This window comes from Ptiloglossa arizonensis, chromosome 5 (assembly GCF_051014685.1).
Source record: "Ptiloglossa arizonensis isolate GNS036 chromosome 5, iyPtiAriz1_principal, whole genome shotgun sequence".
NCBI classification, from domain to species: Eukaryota; Metazoa; Arthropoda; class Insecta; order Hymenoptera; family Colletidae; genus Ptiloglossa; species Ptiloglossa arizonensis.
Window position 1 is genome coordinate 812728 of NC_135052.1, and position 23680 is coordinate 836407.

The 23680-nt window shown below is 41.0% G+C and overlaps 2 protein-coding genes across 10 annotated transcripts in view; one reads left to right on the forward strand and one right to left on the reverse strand.

Annotated features, from left to right (window-relative positions):
- The window catches only part of LOC143147294 (uncharacterized), a 60272-nt gene that overhangs the window by 4504 nt on the left and 32088 nt on the right, over positions 1-23680 (reverse strand). For all 6 annotated transcript variants that reach the window (XM_076312416.1, XM_076312414.1, XM_076312415.1 and 3 more), the window contains 7 exons: positions 10687-10792; positions 9442-9679; positions 8343-8864; positions 5771-6683; positions 4857-4970; positions 3690-4085; positions 774-1120 (listed from right to left, as the gene is read on the reverse strand). In XM_076312416.1, the coding sequence (XP_076168531.1) occupies positions 774-1120; positions 3690-4085; positions 4857-4970; positions 5771-6683; positions 8343-8864; positions 9442-9679; positions 10687-10777 (2621 nt within the window). In that variant the 5' untranslated portion in view covers positions 10778-10792. The remainder of the gene's footprint in view (positions 1-773; positions 1121-3689; positions 4086-4856; positions 4971-5770; positions 6684-8342; positions 8865-9441; positions 9680-10686; positions 10793-23680) is intronic.
- Positions 12051-18251, forward strand: LOC143146751 (uncharacterized). Of its 4 annotated transcripts, none has more exons than XR_012992064.1 (2): positions 12051-17726; positions 18063-18251. XR_012992064.1 is itself a non-coding variant. In XM_076311352.1 (2 exons), the coding sequence occupies exon 2, from the start codon at positions 15596-15598 to the stop codon at positions 15941-15943; it is 348 nt and encodes a 115-aa protein (XP_076167467.1). In that variant the 5' UTR covers positions 12051-15199; positions 15579-15595; the 3' UTR covers positions 15944-17929. The 4 variants fall into 4 exon arrangements, 2 of the variants coding, with proteins under 2 accessions (XP_076167467.1, XP_076167466.1); XR_012992065.1 differs by lacking the exon at positions 18063-18251 and having other exon boundaries at positions 12051-17399; positions 17492-17929; XM_076311352.1 differs by lacking the exon at positions 18063-18251 and having other exon boundaries at positions 12051-15199; positions 15579-17929.

The following is a 23680-nucleotide window of genomic DNA, read 5'->3' on the forward strand; positions in this document are numbered from 1 at the left end:
GAATAAAGTTCTAGGATATACGTATATCGAATGATGTAGTGGTAGGAACAAAACATTAACAAATCACACAATTAATAACTACGCTAACTACGCTGACTACGCTATTCCTTCTTTACGCGACACTTTTCGACAATTTTCCAACAAGGACTCTCAATGACTGCCAATGACTGCCGCTGACTGCCCCAAACGCTCTTCTTCCGCACCTTATATCCTCACACGCATTCATTCTCTTTCATTCTATTAGGTTGTTCGGAAAGTCATTTCGTTTTTTTTTTTTTTTTTTTGGTGAAACCGAAACACGATTTTTTTAGAGTGTATACAAATTTTATTAAATTATGTATTCTCCATTTTGGAAAACGAAATGACTTTCCGAACAACTCAATAATTTTTAATTACGAACTATAATCTTGTATTAACGATCGACGAATCGATTACGGAGCGCGTGTAATGCGAGACTCGCTCGCTGGTGTTCTATCTCGCTCACTCTCAGGCACCATGTAGGTGTTGTTTGAGATAAAAATCGTTACTTATTTCGCGAACTGACGGTCACTATTTTGTCACCCGAAAGCAAGTATTACAACAGCTTACAAAATATTGAGAAACGTTATTAGGTACACTCTCACTCAACACGTCTCTTCTTTCACGCTTCGCTCGCTCGTGCGTCCCAAACATTTCGGATTCTCTCCGGACAACGTGCAATCTGTTTCATTCTCTCGCATCAACACAATTATATACAATGTCGAAGAAAATATTTGATCACGAGTATTGCTCACTTTCTCTTGATGATGATGAACCCGATGATGAGTATCACGCCCAGGAAACCGATGCCAAGGAAGTTGACTATGACGAAGGCAACCTCGCAGGACACGTTCAAAAAATCGGCAAAACCGGCTATTACGCATCGTTGGGGTGGTTCGGAGCCATCGTCCGGCATTGTGCGCGACAACCATACGAAAGCAGAAATATTTAGGTCCAGTTTACCACCCACCACCTCGTGCTTCGTTTCCGAGACGTTCGGGTAGAAGTTACCGATCAAACGAGTCTCGTTGTTGACGTATTGAAGAACGTTGACCACCGAGTACCTCGATGGTCCACCCAAGAATTTGATCCTCCCGGACACCTGAAACAGACGATGTTCGATGAACAATATTCGCGATTTGAGAGCACGGACTATTGGACCTGGACCAGGTCCTCGAACACCAAAGAAAAGTTGAGCATAAAATATTGAACACGAGAGAGAAGCTAAAGATTGAAAGGATGTTGAAATAACTGTTCAATGCTGGAATATTAAGAGATTACGCAAACGGCGATGTTGGGTCCGTTCGGTCCCTAATGTAAGCATCGTATTACTCGTTTTTGTTTATTTCTACAAATCATAACGTGGATAATAATCGATAATAAGAATAGAAGATAAAATAAGTATATGTAATTCTACCTCAATGTCGGTTTACAATGTGAACATCATGGCGCGAGACTTCAACTACTCGCGGTTATTTTCATTGTCTATTGGCTCGTGAAAAGCTAAGTTGTGATTGGAAATAATTAGAAACTGTACAGCAAAATGTTACGGAACTTTCGAGTGACGATTTTCTAAATCTGTAACACGATGAATCTTTCTACGAATTTTTCTACACGATGAATTTTTTCTCTCTCAAAAGTCGCAACGAATATCGTCGAAAAATGTATCTTTTAAGGAGTGCTTGGTATCAAGTACGAAAGAAGCGAACGTTTTGCGTCTAAAATGGGATCCGAACGAACCCGAGGTTCATCATTCGAGTGTTAAATAGAACGTCACTTTTATGTAACTCGAAAGAAAAATTTTATTCGTATGGAATCTGCCGAAATTGAACTCCACGATGGATACGAATGTTATTAGTTTCATCGTCGCGCATGCACGAGAGAAACTCGATTCATTTAATAACACCGATTGTTTGCATCTATTGTGTGTCGTGTCTACGACACCAATGTAAGATATCAATTTTATATCTCGTCTGTGCTATGTATGTACACAGCCAATAGTTAACCAGATTAACTATTGCCTGTGTACATACACAGGCCATAGTTCCATTGGCATCCTTTCAGCAATGAAAGCACGTCATCTTTCCTTGGGTAGAAGTCAAAGAAACTATAATCACGTCATCACCCACTAACTCGGAAACTTTCTCGTTGATTTTCCTGTCAATTTTTCCTATCGTTATACCCTCTTCGTACACTGACTAAGGCAATCAATTTTTTTAACGTACTTTTAAAAGTATATTATTCTTGTAGTAAATTTAAATTAGAAACTATATTGACAGAATTTAAATGTACCGTCATTTCGTTTTCCAAAATGGAGAATATATAATTTAATGAAATGTTTATACACTCTAAAAAAGTCATGTTTCATTTTCACCAAAAAGAACGAAATGACTTTTCGAACAACCCAATAGTTTCCTGAGAGACATAGGTAAAAAAATACAATTATTGTAATTTAAAATTTGTATAATAACGATCCTTGAGTGACTCATCTTCGGGATATTGCAACGTGGCAGAAAGCAACAAATTTTACGCAATCTGTCGCTATGATATTAGCCACTTCTTTACCGATAGGTCCCACACTTTCCAGGGGCGATACCGCCTCGGTCCTATAAGTTAAACAGTCACAGGGGAGAGGGGAGTCGTTCACTCGCATAAGTTGTGACTCGTGACACTTCTGACGCGACAGCGATGTCTCGATGGCATACACCGTTTCTATTGGTTACATTGGGCAAGTGTGAAGTCCATCGCGTGACGAGGAACGCGAACGAAATGAAACGCGACGAAGTGAGACGAAACGATAGAGTTCGCGAACGGATCTCGCATACGTTTCGCGTCTCACTTGGTCGTGTTTCGTTTCGTTCGCGTTACTCGTTACACGGTGAACTACACGTGCCCAACTTGGCCAATAGCGGTAATGTATCTGCCTAAGGGCTACGACATCAGTTTGTAGGACAGTGGTCAACTCCTGGTACGTCGATAATACGTACACAACAGGTTGTTGCATTGTAAATATCGAGGGACAAATTACCATTAATCCTCGTAAAGGAAAAACCTTCGATTACAAAAATTTAGAGGCATACAGGAGGCACCTTGCCTGCCAATCGAGGCAGGTCACGTCATAAACCGATCATCCGCGTAGTATTTCCGAGTTTATTACTTAAATATTGCAAACCACCACTGTAGAAAAGTTGCATAATTCCCAATTGGCGAATCCACCAAAAAATATCCGCCCTCGACAACGACAGAATTGACCAATCATAGACAAACACTGAACCGACTTTCATCGAGTCCGACGTTAGACGAACAGTCACGACAAAATCACCGAATCATTAAGAAAACTCTCTTCCTCGCACCCCGTGTAAATAAATCCGAGTTTACGTTAAACACTTGGTCGTGATTCAAGCTTCTTCTCAACTCGACTACACTCCGTTAAGTCGAAGTGCAGTAATCGGAGCGACACATCGTTCAACATAGATGTTACTCTAGAGCAGTGTCACCTCTGGGAATTGGGAGACCCATTAGAAAAGAGGAGGTTGATATCGAAGCGATAGATTGCGTAGAATTCGTCAACACTTCAAACATGATCTAAAACTCAAGGATGGTTGTTATAAAGATCACGACCAGGAACAGTTAAATTCTTATTTATTTTTCGCTCTCCGTTTTCTACGTACCCCGTAGAAGTCTGTCTCACCGATGATGTCGGTCAAGCGATTGATAGTCTGGATGCTGTGGAGGTCGAAAACGTAGCTCTGGTTCTCTCGCAGTAGTCGATCCATCGCGTAAGCGTACGTCCACATCGCGTCGTAGGCGAAACCAGCGTAATTGGAGGGTGGTTCGCCGTGGTTTCTGCAACTCGCTTCGTAACGATTGCGCCATTGTCGCACCGTTATTCCCTCCTGCATGATGTCGTCGTCCGGTGCGAAATACGCGTGAGACAGACCGAGATGACCGTTTATGGATTTGCTCATCTCCAAGGTGGTGCAAGGCACCTTTTCGCCCTCCCGGTTGTAACGGTCGGTGTCATACCATTGAGGTCGGAGCCACAGGGGCAGGAACCATACGTAACCCTTTGAACACAAAGAATGAATGTGGAGTGTAAATAGAGTATGTACGTGTGTGTATGAGTACGAGGACAATTGTTTCAGGTATTCTACTGTCCACTGCGATCAGAGATGGATTGTGTAAGGAATGTGTGTACGTATGAAGACGATTGTTGCAGGTATTCGACTGTCCGCTGTCGATCGCTAGTGGAGTGTGAAAGGAGTGTGTATGCGTGTGTATGTGTATGAGAACAATTATTGCAGGTATACGACTGTCCACTGCGATCGCAGGTGGATTGTGTAAGAAGTGTGTTTGCACGTGTATGCGTATGAAGACAATTGTTTCAGGTATTCGACTGTCCACTGCTATCAGAGATGGATTGTGTAAGGAGTGTGTGTACGTATGAAGACGATTGTTGCAGGTATTCGACTGTCCGCTGTCGATCGCTAGTGGAGTGTGAAAGGAGTGTGTATGCGTGTGTATGTGTATGAGAACAATTATTGCAGGTATACGACTGTCCACTGCGATCACAGGTGGATTGTGAAAGGAGTGTGTGCGCGTATGAGGACGATTGTTGCAGGTATTCGACTGTCCGCTGTCGATCGTTGGTGGAGTGTGAAAAGAGTGTGTATGCATGTGTATGCGTATGAGGACAATTGTTGCAGATATTAGACCGTCGATGCCATTTATCGAATACTAGATCAAAGAGAAAGTTAATTTTTTCAATGAAACGAGACTTGGATCTAATTAGTTTAATTGATATTTGAAAGATACGTTGTATTTTTTTATACAAGTACCTGGACAGCTGTCATTTCCAGCCTGTACGCCTCGCACATCACTTGCCGTGCTACTTGGTCGTAAACGTCGGCGATGATGATCTTCGCCTTCTTCTGCTTCAGATCTTGCAGATACTGCAAGTAGAAACAGCAAATTATCTCGCGTGTACATAAATAGCGTGTTAGAAAGTAGGAGACTTATTTTCAAGGCATACATCGTACGTCAGAATACTGAAAGTCATTAATATCGAGGCTCGGGTTAAATGCAAAACTGTTTACACGAGTAGTATCCTCGGGGGAGAAAAAATTGGCCACAAACGTGTAAACATGACGTCCGCTATGGTCATTTCCCCTATTTTTATCTACAAGGAGTATCTTAAAAAATTGACCCTGAGAAAAAGAATACCTCCCCTCCTTGTAAAAAAGAATTAATACATTTAACGATTCGGTTGACTGGGTTACGTCTAAACTCGTGTGAAACGTAAACCTACGTCATCCGATATTACCCTAACAGTATACACTTATCAATATACATGACCGGGTATTCTAATTTCCACGTATTCCACTTCACAATGTAAAACATTTCAACACGTGTCACATGCCACACGAGATGAATACTTAATAGTCGGGACTACTTTCGCGTTACCCTCTACCGATCATCGAGGTGTTCGAAACACCTAGACCAGTTACCTTTCTTGAGTAATACCAGTCTACCAGGCGTTAAGAGTCCCGGTATCTTCGGAGAGTGCCGAACCGTGAATTCTGATCTTCTCCACGAGTGTCGAAACAACCACAGAAAAATGAACCATCTAAATCCTCCGTTTGAGAACCACGGTTCGGGACCCTTGGTTCTCGAGGCGTTTCGAAACGTTACCAATCGTTTGTGACGGTCAGGGGTCCTGAAAATACGTTTACAGTTGCTCAGGAACATTTACCTTGGTCATTACGTCAGCTTCCCGTTCCCTCGGGAACTTGGCGTTCGCGACGAACACGATTCCGTTATCCCTGAGCATGTCCTGCATGTAAGATATGTACTCCGTGTACTTCTGTCCATCCTCCGTCAACGACGCCACCCGCCGCCAACCCAGTTTCTTCAGCAGTTGCAGATAAACGTGCTTGTACTGCTTGTTCTCGCCAATGGTGCGGAAGAAGTACGGGTATCTCTTGCGATCGTTGAAACTGGACCCCTCGGCGCTGTAGCTGATCACCACCGTTTTGTAGTGCTTCGAGACATCGACCAAAGGCTCCACAGTTTCCGAGCAAGCCGGTCCCAGTACACCGACCATCTTCTCATAAAAGTTCTGAACGATGTAGTCGATGAACGACTTCATCACCATGTCCGACTTGCACTGGCCGTCGCTGACCACTATCGTCAGATTGTAGTCCCTCAGTAATGTGCTGTTCACGTTGATAGCCTCCTTAGCCATGGTAGCGGCGACCACGATCGATTTACCCGAATAGAAACTCGCACTCATGGGGAATATACCGCCCACGTAGAGAAGATTCTTGTTCGAGTAGTTCGGCATCCAACTGGTGAGAGTATAGTTCAGGTTGTCCTTGAGCCAACCGCAAGCGATATCCTCCTCGTCTGTTATCCCAGAGTATCGGTTGTAACGGTTGATCAAATCCTCGTACATGTCATCGGTGAACGTTGCCCGATTGATCGCCTCGAATGCCAGTTTAGCGATGAACTCTAGCCTCGACCAGACCAACTTGGTCAATCTGTTGGACTCATAGTTGCAACCGACTTCGACTATTCTTGTACTGCATCGCGGGAAATCGATCGTCGCGAACTCCTGCCCGTTCGGCACCACGCTGCTCGGGGTCCAATGCATGATCACCAGTGACCTGGGGAACACATCAGGAGACACGCGTGAGGTTTATTGCCGAGATCGAAAATAAGAAATGACGTCGTACCGTTTCTCGGTCCAGGCTGGAAAAACACGAAGCCACGGCTGCAGAGACGATAATAAAAGCGCAATAACCGGTGAAATATTTGACGGCCCTGGAATGTTTTCGCCGCGAACGTTTATAGAGTCGTGTAATTATTGTTAAGAAAGAAAAAAAAAAAGGTGCAGAAAAAATAACGGAGGAGCTGAACGTGGAACAACGGGAGCAAAATGAAATCGACAGTTCCTACGTGTCAATTTTTGAATCTACCAAGCCCGATTGATCGAGTAAATATTTTTCACAGTTTTCACGGTGGAAACTACGCATTTGGAACGGTCAAGGTTTATTGTGAAAAAAAAAGAAACCAACTGGCGCGTATCGCGATGACTGCAAAATTTTTCTCCAAATTGAATTTTTGGATCTTCGTATTCTGTCGAGCAAGAGGATACGAAATTCAAAAGGAACCATTTATGGCAAACGAACCGTTTCCTGACAAAAGATCGAGAAAACTCCACCAATCGCATCACGCGATGTTGTTCTCGGGTGTCACTCGCTCCCCCCACTTTGTCACCTGTCGCTGCGCGCGCATCGATATCGCGATTCGAACGCAATATAGCGCGTAACGGAGACCAGGTGTCAAATGGTTCACACCAGTGATGTACAACCTTTGCTCTGTGTGCCAAAATTAAAAACCTATTATTCTATATAAGTCATAACGAACACAATATTAAAAATTTGAATAGATTAATTGCAAAAATTTAATTTATACAGTAGAATTTGTTCTTTTTCGACAACGAAACTTTCTTTTAATTTCGCTTTTTCTCATTACTTTTATTTTTGGAAACTTTTATTCGCTAATTATACTCTAATCTTTTTTATCTGTCTAAGTTTGAGTCACTTAGTCATCGAAGGGGACCTCGTTTTTATCGTCCGTGACCCGTGCAGTTGGACCCCCTACTATCCAACATTGTAATAATCTACATTAAAGTGAGTGTTTACTTGTTTTTATATAAAATCTTAATCTTTCTTATTTATTTCTCAGCTTCAAGTCAATGATTCCTCACACAACGGAAGAACACCATTAATACGTTACGTTATTTCTACGTCTCTATTTTTTACGTTAAAACTTTCTTTTAACTTTCTTGCACTCCTGGCACTATATCGAAGAAAATTATGATTGCTCTTTGCATAGATTAACCGTTATCCATCTAACCATTAACTATTAAATTATATATCTAATAACAGAGATCGAATGAGAGGAAATCGCTCTTTGGTTGCTGTCCCGCGCAATTGGTTGGAACTCTAACAAAGTTTTGATTAAAAACGATTGGTTCGCGGTTCCTTCTGAGCATCGTATCCTCCCAACAAGTGAAATATCTAGGAACGAGAAGAATCTAATCTTAAATTACGAAGATCAGTGTGGTTTATCTCTAGCAATCCAGATACGTACCTTTCGCCCGTAAAAGCTGTAACGAATACAAAACCAAAAGCTATGAATGCCTCTTATTCGAAATACAAAGGTTACGCAACTTGTTCCTCGATATTTCATAAGTTTACATACGAATCGCTCGTTCAAGCTGCACGTAACATTCATGTATTGAAAAATATTCTCTGTACCTGTTATCAGCCGGTGAGGTCGAGTTGCTCTCAAGCTGAGTGTATTGCTTGGTCAGAGCATCCGTCAGGTGTTTCAAGTTGGGCCCGACCCAGGCTACCTTCACGTAGAGCTTCATTTCGATGATGTCGGGTATCACGAAGTCGGTGACATCTGGATAACTGGTCAGCAACAGAGCACAAGGTTGCTCCTTGTACTCTTGATCCTGGCACTGCTCAGGAATGTACATACCCTGCTGACAGTACTTCTCCTCACAGTAGTACATCTTGGTGTTCGGATCTATGGTAAATTCCTGTATCCTGAGTAACGTGACCTCATCCACGTCAAAACGAGCCGCTGTTTCTTGGTTAGAGAACGTTACCCAGCTGTCGCTAAGCCTGAACAATGCTTGAGGAACGAACCAGCCGAAATGACCTGGCGGAGCTACCGATCCGCATTCTTTCACATCGTGCGTACTCAACAGAGGCATTGTGTCTTGTTGAGGCGGTATCCAAGCTTCCATGTTCACCATAGGCTGGGTAACTCTGTTGAACACGATCGTACTCGGTGAGTAAAGTGTACTTCGGTACTCACTCACCGTTTGCGCAAGTTGTCAACAGGATCGGTTGAAAAGCATAGAAGGTTTGCCAATTTCAAATCCATTCATCTTTCTACTGGTTTTACAAGACTCGAACGTTTGACAGGCGTGATAAATTACAGAGAGTCTAATCTACCTAGTTGTACAAGCGCAAAGGGTTGTTGTGTACTGGGTGTCCTAAAATAAATGGCCAAGTTGCAACTCGAAGGGATTCTAACCGGAAAGTCGGAATAGCGTGTGGAAAGTCGATCGAAGTTGTGGAACAGAATCTTCGTATCAGTCTTCGACTACCAGAAAATCGACTTCGAAGACGCGTGGAGTATAGTTAGCGGAACAAATATAGCGGTCTACTTAAGTCAGTTTCGAGTTCAAAAGACGGTTCAATGGACTTCATTGCGGATGTTTATCTGCCCTGTATGTCTGCATATATTTCTGCACCTAAGCTTGTAAGATGTTATTTTAAACTTTGGCCAAACACTTCAGGAACACCGTGTACAATTAATATGTAGTCTTCGATGAAGTACATTTTGTCACTGTTGTGCGTCAGGACAGCATACGTTGCGTTGTTTAGCCTCTCGAAGGTCTCGTGCAACCCGAACTTATCGTCCTTCTCAATGATAGAGACACCCGAGTATCCTAGCACCTCTGTCAAGAAAATCTTCATAACCATCGATGCTAACCTCTGAGTGACTCTACGGGAGACCTCGAAGTTAATGTTCAACACCTTATTGTCCATATGTATCACTCTCTTTGGAGTAACCTCTGTTGAAACGAAAGAAATCAATTTTTCATTAGATTCTAGATACACTTCCCAGGTTATTTTTATTCGTACAGTGAAATGCGTAAAGCATAACAGAAGAATATTTCCAAAAATATCTTTCTAGAAGGCACACTTTTCGAATAAAATTTATTTTACTGCGCGTATAAACTTCAAGGAGACATCAACATTGTATTTCACTTTCTGTAACGTACATGTATATTTTTAAATATGTATGTTTACAATAGAGGAAAATGTCTGCCTTTCGAGTGTACCTAATAACGTTTCTGGAGTTATTAGGTACTATTACAATATCTTTGGAACTGTTGTAATACTTGCTTTCAGGTGACAAAATAGTGACCGTCAGTTCGCGAAATAAGTAACGATTTTTATCTCAAACGACACTTACACAGTGCCTAAGAGTGAGCGAGATAGAATACCAGTGGGCGAGTCTCGCATTACATGTGCTCCATAATCGATTTGTCGATCGTTAATACAAAATTATAGTTTGTAATTAAAAATTATTGGGTTGTTCGGAAAGTCATTTCGTTTTCCAAAATGGAGAATACATAATTTAATAAAATTTTTATACACTCTAAAAAAATCGTGTTTCATTTTCACCAAAAAAAAAAAACGAAATGACTTTCCGAACAAACTAATATAACTTAAAATTACAAAATTATAACTTTAATTATATATTGATGAGAATATTGAAATGAAGTCGAAGCGCAATCTTACTCGAAGGTGTACGTATTTAAGAAATTCAAAAGCGATTTGTTCAACAAGTAATACAAAACAAACCGAATAAATTTCACTAATCGATTGTTAATATTATCACGAAAATGCGACGAAAGACAAAAATTTTAATTTTCTTTAACTCGTAGATAACGGTGATGACGGTTTCTTTGTTCGAATCCGTTGTAAAAATTGTCACTTGAAAATGGGAATTATTCCCCTCTCGCGTTTTGTATACACAGGAAATGATTAAGTGGTTACAATAATAATGTTTTACCTTCGAGCATCGTTAGGCAGCGATTAGAAACAACGTTCCTCGCGATGGTTAACAGGACCAAAAGGCCCAGTATAGACTCGACTTTCAACATCGTGATCTTCTTCTCCTGCAAGGAATACACGAAGCCACAGTGTTAATTCCGAAATAATACTGCTGATGAATTTTAATGGGGCACCTTATTAGAAAAACTGATTTCGATGATACCGTGTACGGTGAAATGTGTATTATTTTGCTATCCCAATCGTGGTAAAAAATTTCCAAACCACGGCACCAAATTGTCGAATTATTTGATCGACGATATTATTAAAATATTGTTATTAACAACGACGTTACGAGGTATTCCGAAAAATGTACCGAATACGAAAACCATCGACGAACAATAATTCGTCGCGTCGAGCACCAGTGACCACGTTTCGAATGAAACACAGAACCGAGTAAACACGTGAAATATAACTCGGTGCGTCCAGTCACGTCGCTTCGATGATCCAAACAATCCGTCGGAGATATCGTACCCTCTACGTACGCGCGCGTGCGCGCACGATGCAAAAACAGCGTCCAGGCACACGACCTTAGATTCGATATCAAAACACAGGATCGCGCGTCGCCTCGTGGCCCTCCCGCAAACTCTTCGAATTGAAATCAACATCACAATCCTGATACTCATCTCGCGGATATCGCTTCCGACTGGTGAAAGGAGCCCACTTGTCGTGGAGCATGACGAAATCGGTACCGATATCATTGCGATTCAATGAACAACTGATATGAACTCTCGACAAAGAGAAACAAAGTAAAGAATCCTAAGAGGTTCGCGAGCGGTTCACTTGTTGTTCAAGACGATGAAATCGATCCGATACCTTTTCGATTCAACGAAATCGGGTGTTTCGTTCATTGAATTGCTACGATTGATTTCCATTTTTCTGTTCATATTTCGAAAGTTTCATTCCCGTTAAGTAAACAGTAATAAACGCTCGGGTGTAAACTCTCGAGAAAAATATGGAAATTCCAACAGGCTGGCAAACCGGGCTCGCTGGTTTTCAGGGAAGATCCGCGATTCAATGAACGCCCGGATAGAAACTCTTTCGAAATAAAAATACAGAGAATCCTAAGGTTGGCGAGCCTCTCGGTCTAGCTAGTTACGGTCCAGCTAATAATGCGCGCGCGTGTATAAATAGCAACAATGTCCCCGTAGGTAATCCGCGGCTAAACAGCGATTGGTAAATTTAACAGCGAAACGGAGAAACTTGCTCGATGGAGAGAGAGAAGAAAGAAGCTCTCGAAACTGGTCGCGCGACAACTCGCACAGGTGGGGCGCGTGTCGCCGCGAAGCGAGGCGAGGGAGTGGGGGAAGGCGGTAAGCGCGTAGATGGCTGCGCGCTACGACGTTTGTTTACACCGACGAACAGGAGAGCACGAGCCGCGACGACGAACGCAGCGACGACGAAGGTGACAAGAAGCAACGATCGCCACGTGCTATTATTAGCCATGGGCGGCGGCATCGAGAGACGACGACACGACGGGCGGCGCTTTGACTTTTCAACCCGTGCACGAACGTGGGCGAATGAACTGCGCCGTTTCTGTTCTCGCTGGTCACGCGTCGTCGTGCCGACTCCGAGTCACTTTTATTTTCGATCGAAACGCGCGCGTTCGTCGAGCTGTTCCGGTAACTGGGACAAACGCGCGGATTCCCGTGAACGCCGCGGCGATCATGACTAACGCGTTCGTACGGAGAACGGAATCTTGCGCGTACCGGCCGCCCGGAACAAGTCGTTCCTGGAAGCGACCGGTTTTCCCGTACTACTTGGGCGTCGATGCTTTTCGATATTTGGTACGTTTTATCGATCGTCAATTTTAGCACGCTGTTTCATTCGGCGCCAAACGTCGTAGCAGTTCTCGGTATTCGTATACGTGCAAGAATTGGATACATTCGATGCTTTAATTGCGTGTTTGTTTTACAACGTTGCGAAAGGAGAGTGTTCTTCGCCTATATTCGAAGAGGTGTACGTAAGGGTCGAACGAAGAAAATACTAAACGAAATACTTGGAGAATAATACGATAAACGAATGTTATTGAAACATATTCGAATTTTCGTATACTCGGTAGCTTACGTACTTGCATTTGGACAAATTGTAAGGGACGGTGAGTATAAATAATTTGTAGAACGATAAATGTCGGTGCATAGAAATTTGTCTAAAAATGACTTTTAAGTACTCCAAATTTCCAAGTGTTTCACACTGTTGGAATGAAACTGATTTTCAACTACTGTTGTACTGTTTGGAGAAAGACCAGTACCATTGGTAAGTTGAACGTGCACCACGGTGAGCAGTTTCAACACGACTCGTAATTTTTTTCAGGATCGATATTTCTCCTTAGAATAATCGATGGGTAATGTGAACTACGAGTCAAACGATCAAGGATCGAATCTCGCGACGGAAAATTAGGTCGACTTCTTTTTTCGCATAATTTGTTTGTGCGGTTTTTTGTCATTTTGCGTAATCTCGATAGAAAACGAAAGCTATATATTGTTAATCGCATCGAGCGATATAATTCGAAGAATTCAAAGTATACCTGAATCTGTACAAGAGAGAACACATAAGCGCGATGTCACTGTTTGAAATTTGCCGCGCGCGCGCGAATTTTGAAAATTAATTATCTCAAGAACGGAGCCTCGTACGATAAAATTGTATTTTACATTTTCGTGGTATTTTTGATCGAGAGATCGCTCCCGTTTCGGTCGCACTGGAAATTACTGATCCTACTGATCCTAATTCAACCGTATTGAAAAGAATTTGTTCGATAAATAAGTTTTTCGAGCTGGCGACAACGATACTTTTAACGCGTAGATACTAAAACAGAAACGAACGGTACCCGTCCTATTTTTGGGCGCTGTTAACGCGACATACGTGTTGCGTGAACGCACCGATAAAGTCGCATATCTCTCACGAGCAAATGAGTCGCAGCTGTTTTAGGCGTTTAGCATGCTATCGTAGTACGGTAAACTCGAAAACACGAATGACGCTGGTTATTCCACTTTGTGCGTCATTCATCGGCGTTATCGTTCAGGTGATCGAATCGTTTACGCGTCTTGAATAATTGATGGTGCATTCGTTGAAGTGAACGAATTAATTTACGGGTACTTGGAATGCTTTGCACTCGTGTGACAAGATGTACGTGTCGCTTTCTTCCGAACGATCGCACGATTTCGTTCTAATTACAACAATGCGCCCATTGAAATCTTCCAATTCCACGAAGTGAACGTGCAAGACAACATTAAGCTTCGGGAACACTTTACGAAACCGTGGTAAACTCGTTTAATTAATTCACCGGTCGTTATTGACGTGCATACTAAAAATTGTAGTGTTTGTAGCAGCCTGAGTTTTCGCAAGTGATCGTCGTAAAACGCGATTAACGAGAAAATGATCGCTGTAAAAGGAATCGATGAAAAATTGATCGTTACGAATTGATCACCACAGCGAAAAAATGCAAAACAAATTCTTAAGGATCGCTGCACTCCATACGTGCACTCCATTGACAATTTTGAAGCTCAGTTACTGACAATTACGACAGAAACTTAAACTCGTGCCATTGTAACCTCGTAGAGTCCAAATGGACCTTTCTTTCGCTCGTAAAGCAATAAACGAAATAGTCCATTTTAGTAGTTTTCAATTCTGATTGTATTCGTTCCATTGTGATAGTTTTCATTCCAGTAGTTGCATTATCGAAAATTTGTTCGATATTCAAAGCAATTCATTGCGAATAATTATTGCATCCATTTAAATTCTTTAACTTCGTACGAAGACTTCGCGAAACACTTACTTCACCTTCTCGACTCAAATGGGATTATTTGTAAATATTTTGCGTATCGACGGATGTTTACCCGTTCAATAAATAAATAAATAAATAAATAAATAAATAAACGCGTCGATGGAAAAGAAACGGTCCACGGGTAAAAATTGTGCAATTATTAATAAACTTGTTCCTTTTGATTTTCTATTTCGAGGTTTCCACATCGGCACCCTATTTATACGTTCTACGTAAACGAACAATTATTTTTATTACCACCGTCATTGTACGCATCCGCGGCACAGCCACGACACGCGTGTAACTCGAGGTTAACGATATTATTAAATATTTTTATCCGAGGCGTCCTAGTTTTAATTGCATACACATATTTATAGACCGCGGGTTATTAATCAATACGGTGGTGGCGTGCGTCGCGTTCACCTCGCTTTCAGGAACGAATCCCCGATACGCGGAATGCGAGCCGAACTCGCAAGGTGATTTAATTTTACGAACTCTGTTACGCCGTCTCTCGATTCGTCCCATGAATGACACATCGTCCCGGAACGAGCGAGTACACCGAATACTCGACGTTACGCGCCGTTCAACGTACTTGACAGCGATACCGCAATTTATCGGAACTAGCGCAGATATTTTCATCGATGTTGCGCCAGACCGTGACCCATCAAGAAGGAACGAACGAAGAATACCGACGGTATCGACTCAGTGTTCCGAGGTGGGCGACAAATGACGCATGAGAATTCCACGCGTGGTAGAATCGTTGCAATTTATTACCATCGAGGAATTAAACCGACCCGACCTACGACACGTTTTATCTTGATCGAACGATACATTACGGGCGGTCGGTCGTTCGGTGCGAAATAATAATTCGATCAACCTTCATGGTCGCGTCTTGCTCCTCTTTTGTTTCTGTTCTCTTTTCTCTTCTCTCTTTCTTACGTCTCTTTTACTTTTCACCCCTTCCACGCGCGATGTTCACTCGCCAAGGAAAAAGGAACTATCGAAACAGCTCCTCTATCGACGAGTCACGCAACGCAATACCACGCGCTTATCTCTCGCTCGCGTAATTTCAAACGTAAACACGTTTGCTCTAGATTTTCCATTGAGACCTATGGACGCGTGCAAACAACTCGCGTACAGCAGACGCACGCAACTGCAATTCGCTCGTTGTTGCAAACCGGTAGAACTTTCGCACAGGGTGTTCCAAAACGGGACGAATGTTGGTATATTCGAGAGATCGAAGGAAAAATATCGATTCTCTTATTCCGGATTCAAGAAACCGTTGAATGATCTCAGCCACCGTTCGTATACACTGGACACGAGTCATCGACAGCTACGAAGTGCAGTGAGAAAGAATGGATCAGCCCTGGAAGTAATTGCAAGTCGTATTGGGTCAGACGGTTTAGTCTGTCTGTCGCTGGCCACATTCTACTGGCTGGCTGCATCGCGCTCCCCTTGATCCGAGATGCGTATCTCTTTCTCGCTAATTGCAAGATGCTTCGTGACAGTGTTACCGAAACGGGTACTACTAGAATAAAGGCTACTGAAATGGACTACTGGAATGAAAACTATTAGAATGGAACGAATACCATCAGAATTGAAAACTTCTGAAATGGACTACTAGAATAAAAACTAGTACAATGGAACGAATATCATCAGAATTGGAAACTATTAGAATGAAGACTACTAAAACGAAAGCTACTAGAAAGAAGATTGCCAAAATAAAACTATTGGAATAAGAATTATTAGAATGGAGATTTCCAGAACAAAAATTACTAGAATGAAGACTACTAAAAGGAAGACTACTAGAAAGAAGACTGCTAAAATAAGACTATTGGAATAAGGATTATTAGAATGAAGATTTCCAGAATGAAAATTACTAGAATTAAAACTACTAAAATGAAGACTAATAGAATGAAGGCCATTAAAATAAAATTATTGAAATAAGGACTACTATAATGAAAATTACTAGAATGAAGATTTCTAAAATGAAGATTTCTAGAATGAAAATTTCTAGAATGAAGATTTCTAGAATGAAGATTTCTAGAATGAAGATTTCTAGAATGAAGACTACTAAAATAAAGATTACTAGAACGAACACTATCAGAATAAAACTATTAGAATATTTGAATGAATATTTTTAGAATGAAGACTATTAGAACGAAGACGCAAATCTTAAAAACTGACGTCGAATTCCTTCGAGTTGCGTTTGATATTTAACAATACATGTATAGCAGATAAATCAGGTACGCTGAAGGTGCAGTAACACAAAAGCATTGTATAACATTTTCGGAATGTCTGGATTGCGGAAATGAATAGCTGAACGCGTAAGCAAACCCGACAATACGAAAACATCGTTAAATTTGTACTTTGTATGCTCGGCAAATGTTAATTTAAATGAGAAAATAACTCCGGTGTATAATTATTAAAATATGTTCGCACGTGCAATTCGTTGTGAAGCATTTCGATGCATCGAGTATAATGTAACTCGCGTTGCAACAAATCGCCAAGTCTCGTTGAATGTTACACGCATCAATTTCTTTCGAAACAAAACGTTAAATCGGCCGTGTACAATAAAAACTTACAATTGTTGCAAGTATTACAAACGTCGTTTATAAATCGGTTAAATAACACGAGACACGAGCGACACACCTGACGCGACACTCGCTACTTTTGTGGTGTTGTTAAATCTAATTATCAGCAGTCTATTGAGTAAATATTGATCTGTTCGGAATAGCAGATTACTAAGGTCACCGAATTCAAGTATAACAATTTTATCAGCGACCAAATTTAAAGTTTTTTTTTTTAAATCAGTACACGTTACACAAATTTAACTCGAATTTTCAAGATGGTTTACCAGAGTTTCCAATTATCTGGAAACGATACTCGAATGAGATTCGTGGGTAAATTCAAAGGTACTTGAACGTTATTATCGCTAGAAATAAATCGAGAACCTATACGAAGGAATTTACGAATTTCATATCGCGATACATTGTTTATATCGCAGGTAACAGCTACTATTCAGATATCGAACTTAGGAAGAATTAAGAAGATTGAATTAACGACCTAAATGGCTCAATAGGCTGGAACGTTCATTCAGGAAATGAAAGATCCGGGTCTGAACATCCTGGTTCACCGATTGATTGATTCTTTCTCTTTACATTGAAGAATCTACAGTCACTGTGAGACCTTCGGAAGCTTTCAAGAATCACAAGAAGCTATTGCATGATCTTCTGCCGAAGGTACAGCCGATCGCAAAAGTTTACGTACATTCGAGACACTTGCAAGATCGTTGACAATACGAGGGTACAATAATCTTATAAATATTAAATTATTTGTCGGTCGAAGTTCGAATCGTTTTGAAAAATTAATAATATTTGTAACGTATAACACGTCACAAAAATGTAAACAGAAATATCACAGATACATATATATATACATTAAGACTTACAAAAAGTATTACTATAGTTGTATTAATATTTTGCTGGTCCAATATATCAAACATTGATCTTCGGACAAATTTTTCTAACAAATTAACAATCTATGTAACTTTATCTGTAATAAATTCCCCTTTTCAGGGATACTGGCACATTCGTCTATGAAATTTGTATTTATTTCGTACAAACCGACCAGCCCTTGAAGAAGTTAAGATATTGTGAAACTTCAACATTTACCAAAATCCACAATGGCATTTTGAATAGTCTCCGCAACTCTCTCGAGCAGTTGAAAAAGACTCGATGTGCGAAAATGTTTAATTATGGACAAAATATTTAAGTTAACTACAAAAAAAAACACATACTATTATATTATATCTGCCCTCTATATCGTATATCGACCGTACCAGTAACCAAGTAGCCTATTAAACCATGTGCATACTCCTTTTATTTCGTTTTCTAAAATGTCGACGAACAAAATACTAATTTCGTTATCTTCATATTATTACTTTGTCGTGTGTGTGTGTGTGTGTGTGTTGTGTTGTGTGTGTGTGCGTGTAAATAATTAAAATTATCAACTATACCACATACGCGTACAATCGATAGTCCACGCGGTCGAACTTTAACCATTTATAATTTATAAATAATTATCGCGGCGCGCGAACATTGTTATTATTACCCAGAAGAAAAGTTCGCTACGAAAAAAAAATAATCGTATACGAAAAATCGCACGTTTATTATGAAATATTTCGCGATAATATGTACTTCACCGAGCAACGGACATCGTAAACAGGCCACACGAAGGAGTCCACGAGTCTCGCGAATCTCTCCTGGAACACGATATTTTTATTTCTGCTAATCTCTGCCTCACGCGTGAACCGACGCGTTCATCGGGATCCGTTAAATCTCGCGACTCGAGGTCGTCCATCTATTCCTACGCGGTGAAAAACATCCGAGAGGAAGAGAAAAACATTCCGGCGCCACTGGCTGTGCAAAGACACGCGCGCGTACGCAAGCAAACAGATAAATGCGTTCATTAAGATTAGCGCACAACTGTACGCCGATACGCGGTGTTAATTGAACAAAGAAAAGAAGGGAAGGAGAGATAGAAACGCGAAGAGCCGAACCCACACGGTTTCACGTCGAAACGAAACACGCGCACCGGTGTCTGTTTCTGCTGCGCGCGAACGATGCGCACGGACGAGGGGTGGGGATAACGCGTTCGCAGACGCGCGTGGAATCTCCGCTCGAAAACAACTCCGGGAAAAAAGCGGTGAAACCGTACGCGTGGTCGCGGCAACTCCGTTTCGAGAGCGAGGTGTGTTCTCGGAAAGCATCGGTGCCGCGCTCTGCCCTTGCGACGATTACCGAGAAACCGGCGAACCGAAGAAAAAGAAACCGTTACGGCGCAATAAATCGGAGCAACGGTTAACGATTCGCGCGCACGAAATTCTTCTGCGCCGTGGCACGAACCGCCACGAGCCAGGCTCGAATGTGGAAACGCACGTACCGCGCGCGATGCCATTGGCCTTCTGTTTTTCAATGAGCGCCAACCATCGGTCAAAGCGATCGCGCTCGGCCTTCCTGCGCCGCCGATAGCCCGTTAAACACAGCACCTCGAGCGTAAACGCGATCGACTGGCCCCGGAATGAACTAGAACGTTCAGAAGCAAAGAAACGTATACATCGCGCGCTTCGTCGCTTTGTTCTCGAGGACGAAGCAACCCGTAACCGGAGCGTAGCGTTCAACGATAAAGAAGCCGAGGTTCCCTTGGTAACGCGAAACAAAAAGGGAGTTTCACGAATTAAAGTCCCGGGTTACGATGGTGCCCCAATTATTCAATTTAACAGGAGGAGATTTTTTTCTCTTAGATCTGATAGGTAGATACATACATTGGCAAAACACGTTCTATTTTTAGGGTATAATACGCGACTTATTACGTTGCACATTCAAGTAGCAAATTTCAAGAATATCCAGACGTAAATATTTATCGAGTCGAATTTCGAGGACTACTGTACCGTGAGGGACTGGAAAGATGTCACTTGGATCGAATGGGATATAGTACTGTGCACAAAGGTAATGTGGACAATGTTGGACAATTTTTGCTTAGTCGATGGTCGACCAGAACGTCTAAACCAATACGATTCCTAATTCCTGCCAGACGACATCTTTCCAGCTCCCCATAGTAGTAAAATGGAGTTGTACCGTATCGACCAATGGAGAGAATGATCGCCTAGCAACAAATGTCTTCCATTTGGGAGAAAAGTAAATCGTTGGTAAACGACCGACGATTAGACGAGAGGTTATTTGGGCAAGGTCACGTGACCTTGATCTATGTCGCGTCACGTATGGTTCAATTAATCTTTTTTTACGTAAGATAATGTCAACAAAAATGTATACAACATTCGTATTTTCAGTCATTTAAATGACCTTGAAATAATCTTGGAGGAAAAAATATTATTTTTATCCCACCGTGAACGAACGTGAACGTGCTTGAGCGACTCGGAACAAACTGGTGCGCATTTTCGTTCCGAAAAAAATAGGTATTGAAAAATTGATCTCTAGAGAAAATTAAAAATCGTATTAGGTCGGACGTTTCGGTCAGGTCAGTGCCCGGACAAAAATTACTCAACGTTCCTCTCGAAAACACGCTTTGTAAAAGTTTTTTAAGCGTCAAAAGAAGCTGTTCAATTTAATGGCCACTCGAGAACCGACGACTCTACAAAATCGGTACTTTTGGCGTTATTTCAAACGGCACTTATCTCGAAACACATTGGGAATACTGTGCTCGAGTTAAATGGGGAAACTTCAAGTATGAATTCAGGATCTCGAAATAAGAAAAAAAAAAAAAAGAATCTCCCTCTGGAAGCATACTCGCGAACGTTTCGTCTGAGAGATATTGACTTTTAAAATTATAAGACTATAGGAACGAATAACATCGAAATATCTCGTTTGTTTGGAAGATCGAAGGTTACCGATATGTTTTTCTTTCCAGTGTACACAAAACTCCTTCCATTCGTACGAAATATTTGTTAGTTCGTTAAATACTTTTATAGAATAAACTAGTCGTAATCGCGTCTCGTGTGTGTTCTATTAGCGAATAAGCCGATATGATATATTTGTATGAATTTGACGATGAAAATGTTGGTGAATAGACTTATTCGATAATTTCCAAGGAGAAGATTGTCAAATGAATCGGTACTCGAACGTTTCAACGAAGGTAAGTGGATCCTTTGACATCATTTTGTACAAAATATTCAACAATTACATTTTTCTTTTTGTGAAGCAATAAAGGAGATAAACATGAATTATTTCGATGTTACTCGTTCTTTTATTATAATTTTAGAAGTCGATATCTCTCGAACAAAGGGTTTGAGTACATACTTCTAAAAGAAAATTATTTTTATTCGAAAGTTTTAAATTTATATTTCAAGTTCGACTATATAGTGCAAGTCTTATCGAATAGGTAATTGCATGAACCTTGCATTAACTTTTTTTGGCATAGTGGGTTAAGAAATATCTCATTTTTTTAATATAAATGGTAAGATATTTTTCAATCCACCATGAAAAATTAAAACAACTTCATATTCAACTTCAGACTCTTAATATTCCATCTCGTGTGTACTGTACAACAGACACAACTCAGTATTATATTGGAAGTGAAGAAACAGAGTAGAAAATAGGCAAACCGTGCAACAATCGATCCTTTGGCATCAATACAATAGCAGTCCTTAAAACAAGCATCAGCCATTGGCTAACGAAGTCTGACACGCCTGACATCGTTGCGTTCGTTTCAATAGATATATTGTACGTCAAACTCAATCCCATAAATAAACATATTACTGTTACAGATATACTATACATCAAATTCAATCCCATAAATAAACATATTATTATTAAATATATACTATACACCAAACTGAATCCGATTAATAAACATATTATTGTTGCAGATATACTATACATAAAATTCAATCCCATAAATAAACATATTATTATTAAATATATACTATACACCAAACTGAATCCGATTAATAAACATATTATTGTTACAGATACACTATACGTCAAATTCAATCTCATAGATATACATATTATTGTTACAGATACATTATACACCAAACTCGATCCCATAAATAAACATGTTATTGCTGCAAAAAATCCTTGAACGTTAATATTTCCAGATTCGCGATCCAACGTGCTCGTTATCACCCGATGCGCGCGCTCTCGTTGTTCGAAACACCTAATCGCGGCGAAATAGCGTAGAAGCGAAATAAGCCAAATGGAAAATGTAGGTATCGCGAAACGAGAAACCGTGGGCGGGGCTGTGAGTACGAGGAGGGGTGGGGGGACGGGGGAAAGTTAGCGCGAAACGAACTTCTTATCAATTGTTTTTCCCCGGAGCGGCACGGAAATGCAACGCCTCGCGCGTAGCGTGTTTGTTGCAGCCGATAAACCGCGCGATATCGGTGACGAAATTGTTTCGAGAATACGTGAGAGGGTACGCGTACAATTCCAATGACGACGGGGCTCGTCACTTTCGAGATTCTCGATTGGACGGCCCATTTTTATCCTGCGGCGTGTACATAGTGTCCCTGATAGATACGTACGAGCGAGTATCAGTTGATTCCTCGTGAAAAAATATGAATGAAAATTCAGAATAATTTTGTTTCGTTTCGCGGGTGTAGCTTTCGCGAAAATTCAGTTCGAAAACTCGAGTTTAACTCAACTTCCCGAGGGGTTGAAATCTAGTGACAAATATTCAACGTTTTTTTCGTACTTTCAATTTTTCCAGACCTTTTTTCACGGTAGAGCGACAGAGCACTAAAAACTGAACGTTTCTGTAAGAAAATTTTTGCTTCGTCTCGCACGATTGCGCGAAATCAGAAAGAAAACGAAAATTGCAAGCTCTTCAATCGTACAAACCAAATTTTTCAAACACAACTTCGCATTTGCGGAAAATAGAGCAAAACTTTTCGTACGAAAAATGTTTAACTTCAGTGCTCCGTCATTCTGCTGGAAAAATGTTTCAAGAAAAATTACACTTAAAAATGTAAAATTACATTTAAAAACGTAAAAGTAATTTCATCTTCTTAAAGAAATTTCCTCTGGACACAAAATTGCTCTGTACACTCACTATTATGCTCTACATCTACGCAAACTTTCGTTAAAATCAGACATACAAATTAGGAGAATCTCCTTGTAATATAGCAAACGATCACTTTCGTGAGTGTATCGCCTATCGTGTTCGTAAACGATGTTTACGCAACATTAACGAGCTAGTAAACACAAGAAAAATATTTAACCAAAGATACTTTAGTGTCTCAATTACAAAATCGTTGAAATTGTCGACCTTGGTGTCCCAAGCGAGACAATTTTCAACCTCGATTTTCTCGTAACCCGAGCCCTGAGCGAAAACAAGTTATTTTGCATCTTTTTAATATTTTTCACAAGGAATCACCAGATGTCCGTTTGTACTTTCAGGAACACTCTGTACAGTGTCGCAAATGTTTAGATCACCGGCTCATTTCGCTCTATTGACCGAAGATATCGAGTCGGACACAATGACACGATAATGGCAATCTTTTCCATGGGAACGAGCCTGTTTCCATTTAATCGGTAATTCAATTACGTCTGACCGTTACTAGATGGTTTTCGTCACGTCAGTTGTGCTGCACGCCACCGGGACGGCCAATTAACGATCGCCCCGTGGTCTTCGTACGGGATGGTTTAATTCGCTCATACCTCGCATACTTTAACCC

Bases quoted from the DNA above. Each gene is read 5' to 3' on its own strand.
- LOC143146751 (XM_076311352.1), top strand. From the start codon at position 15,596: ATGGACGCGTGCAAACAACTCGCGTACAGCAGACGCACGCAACTGCAA.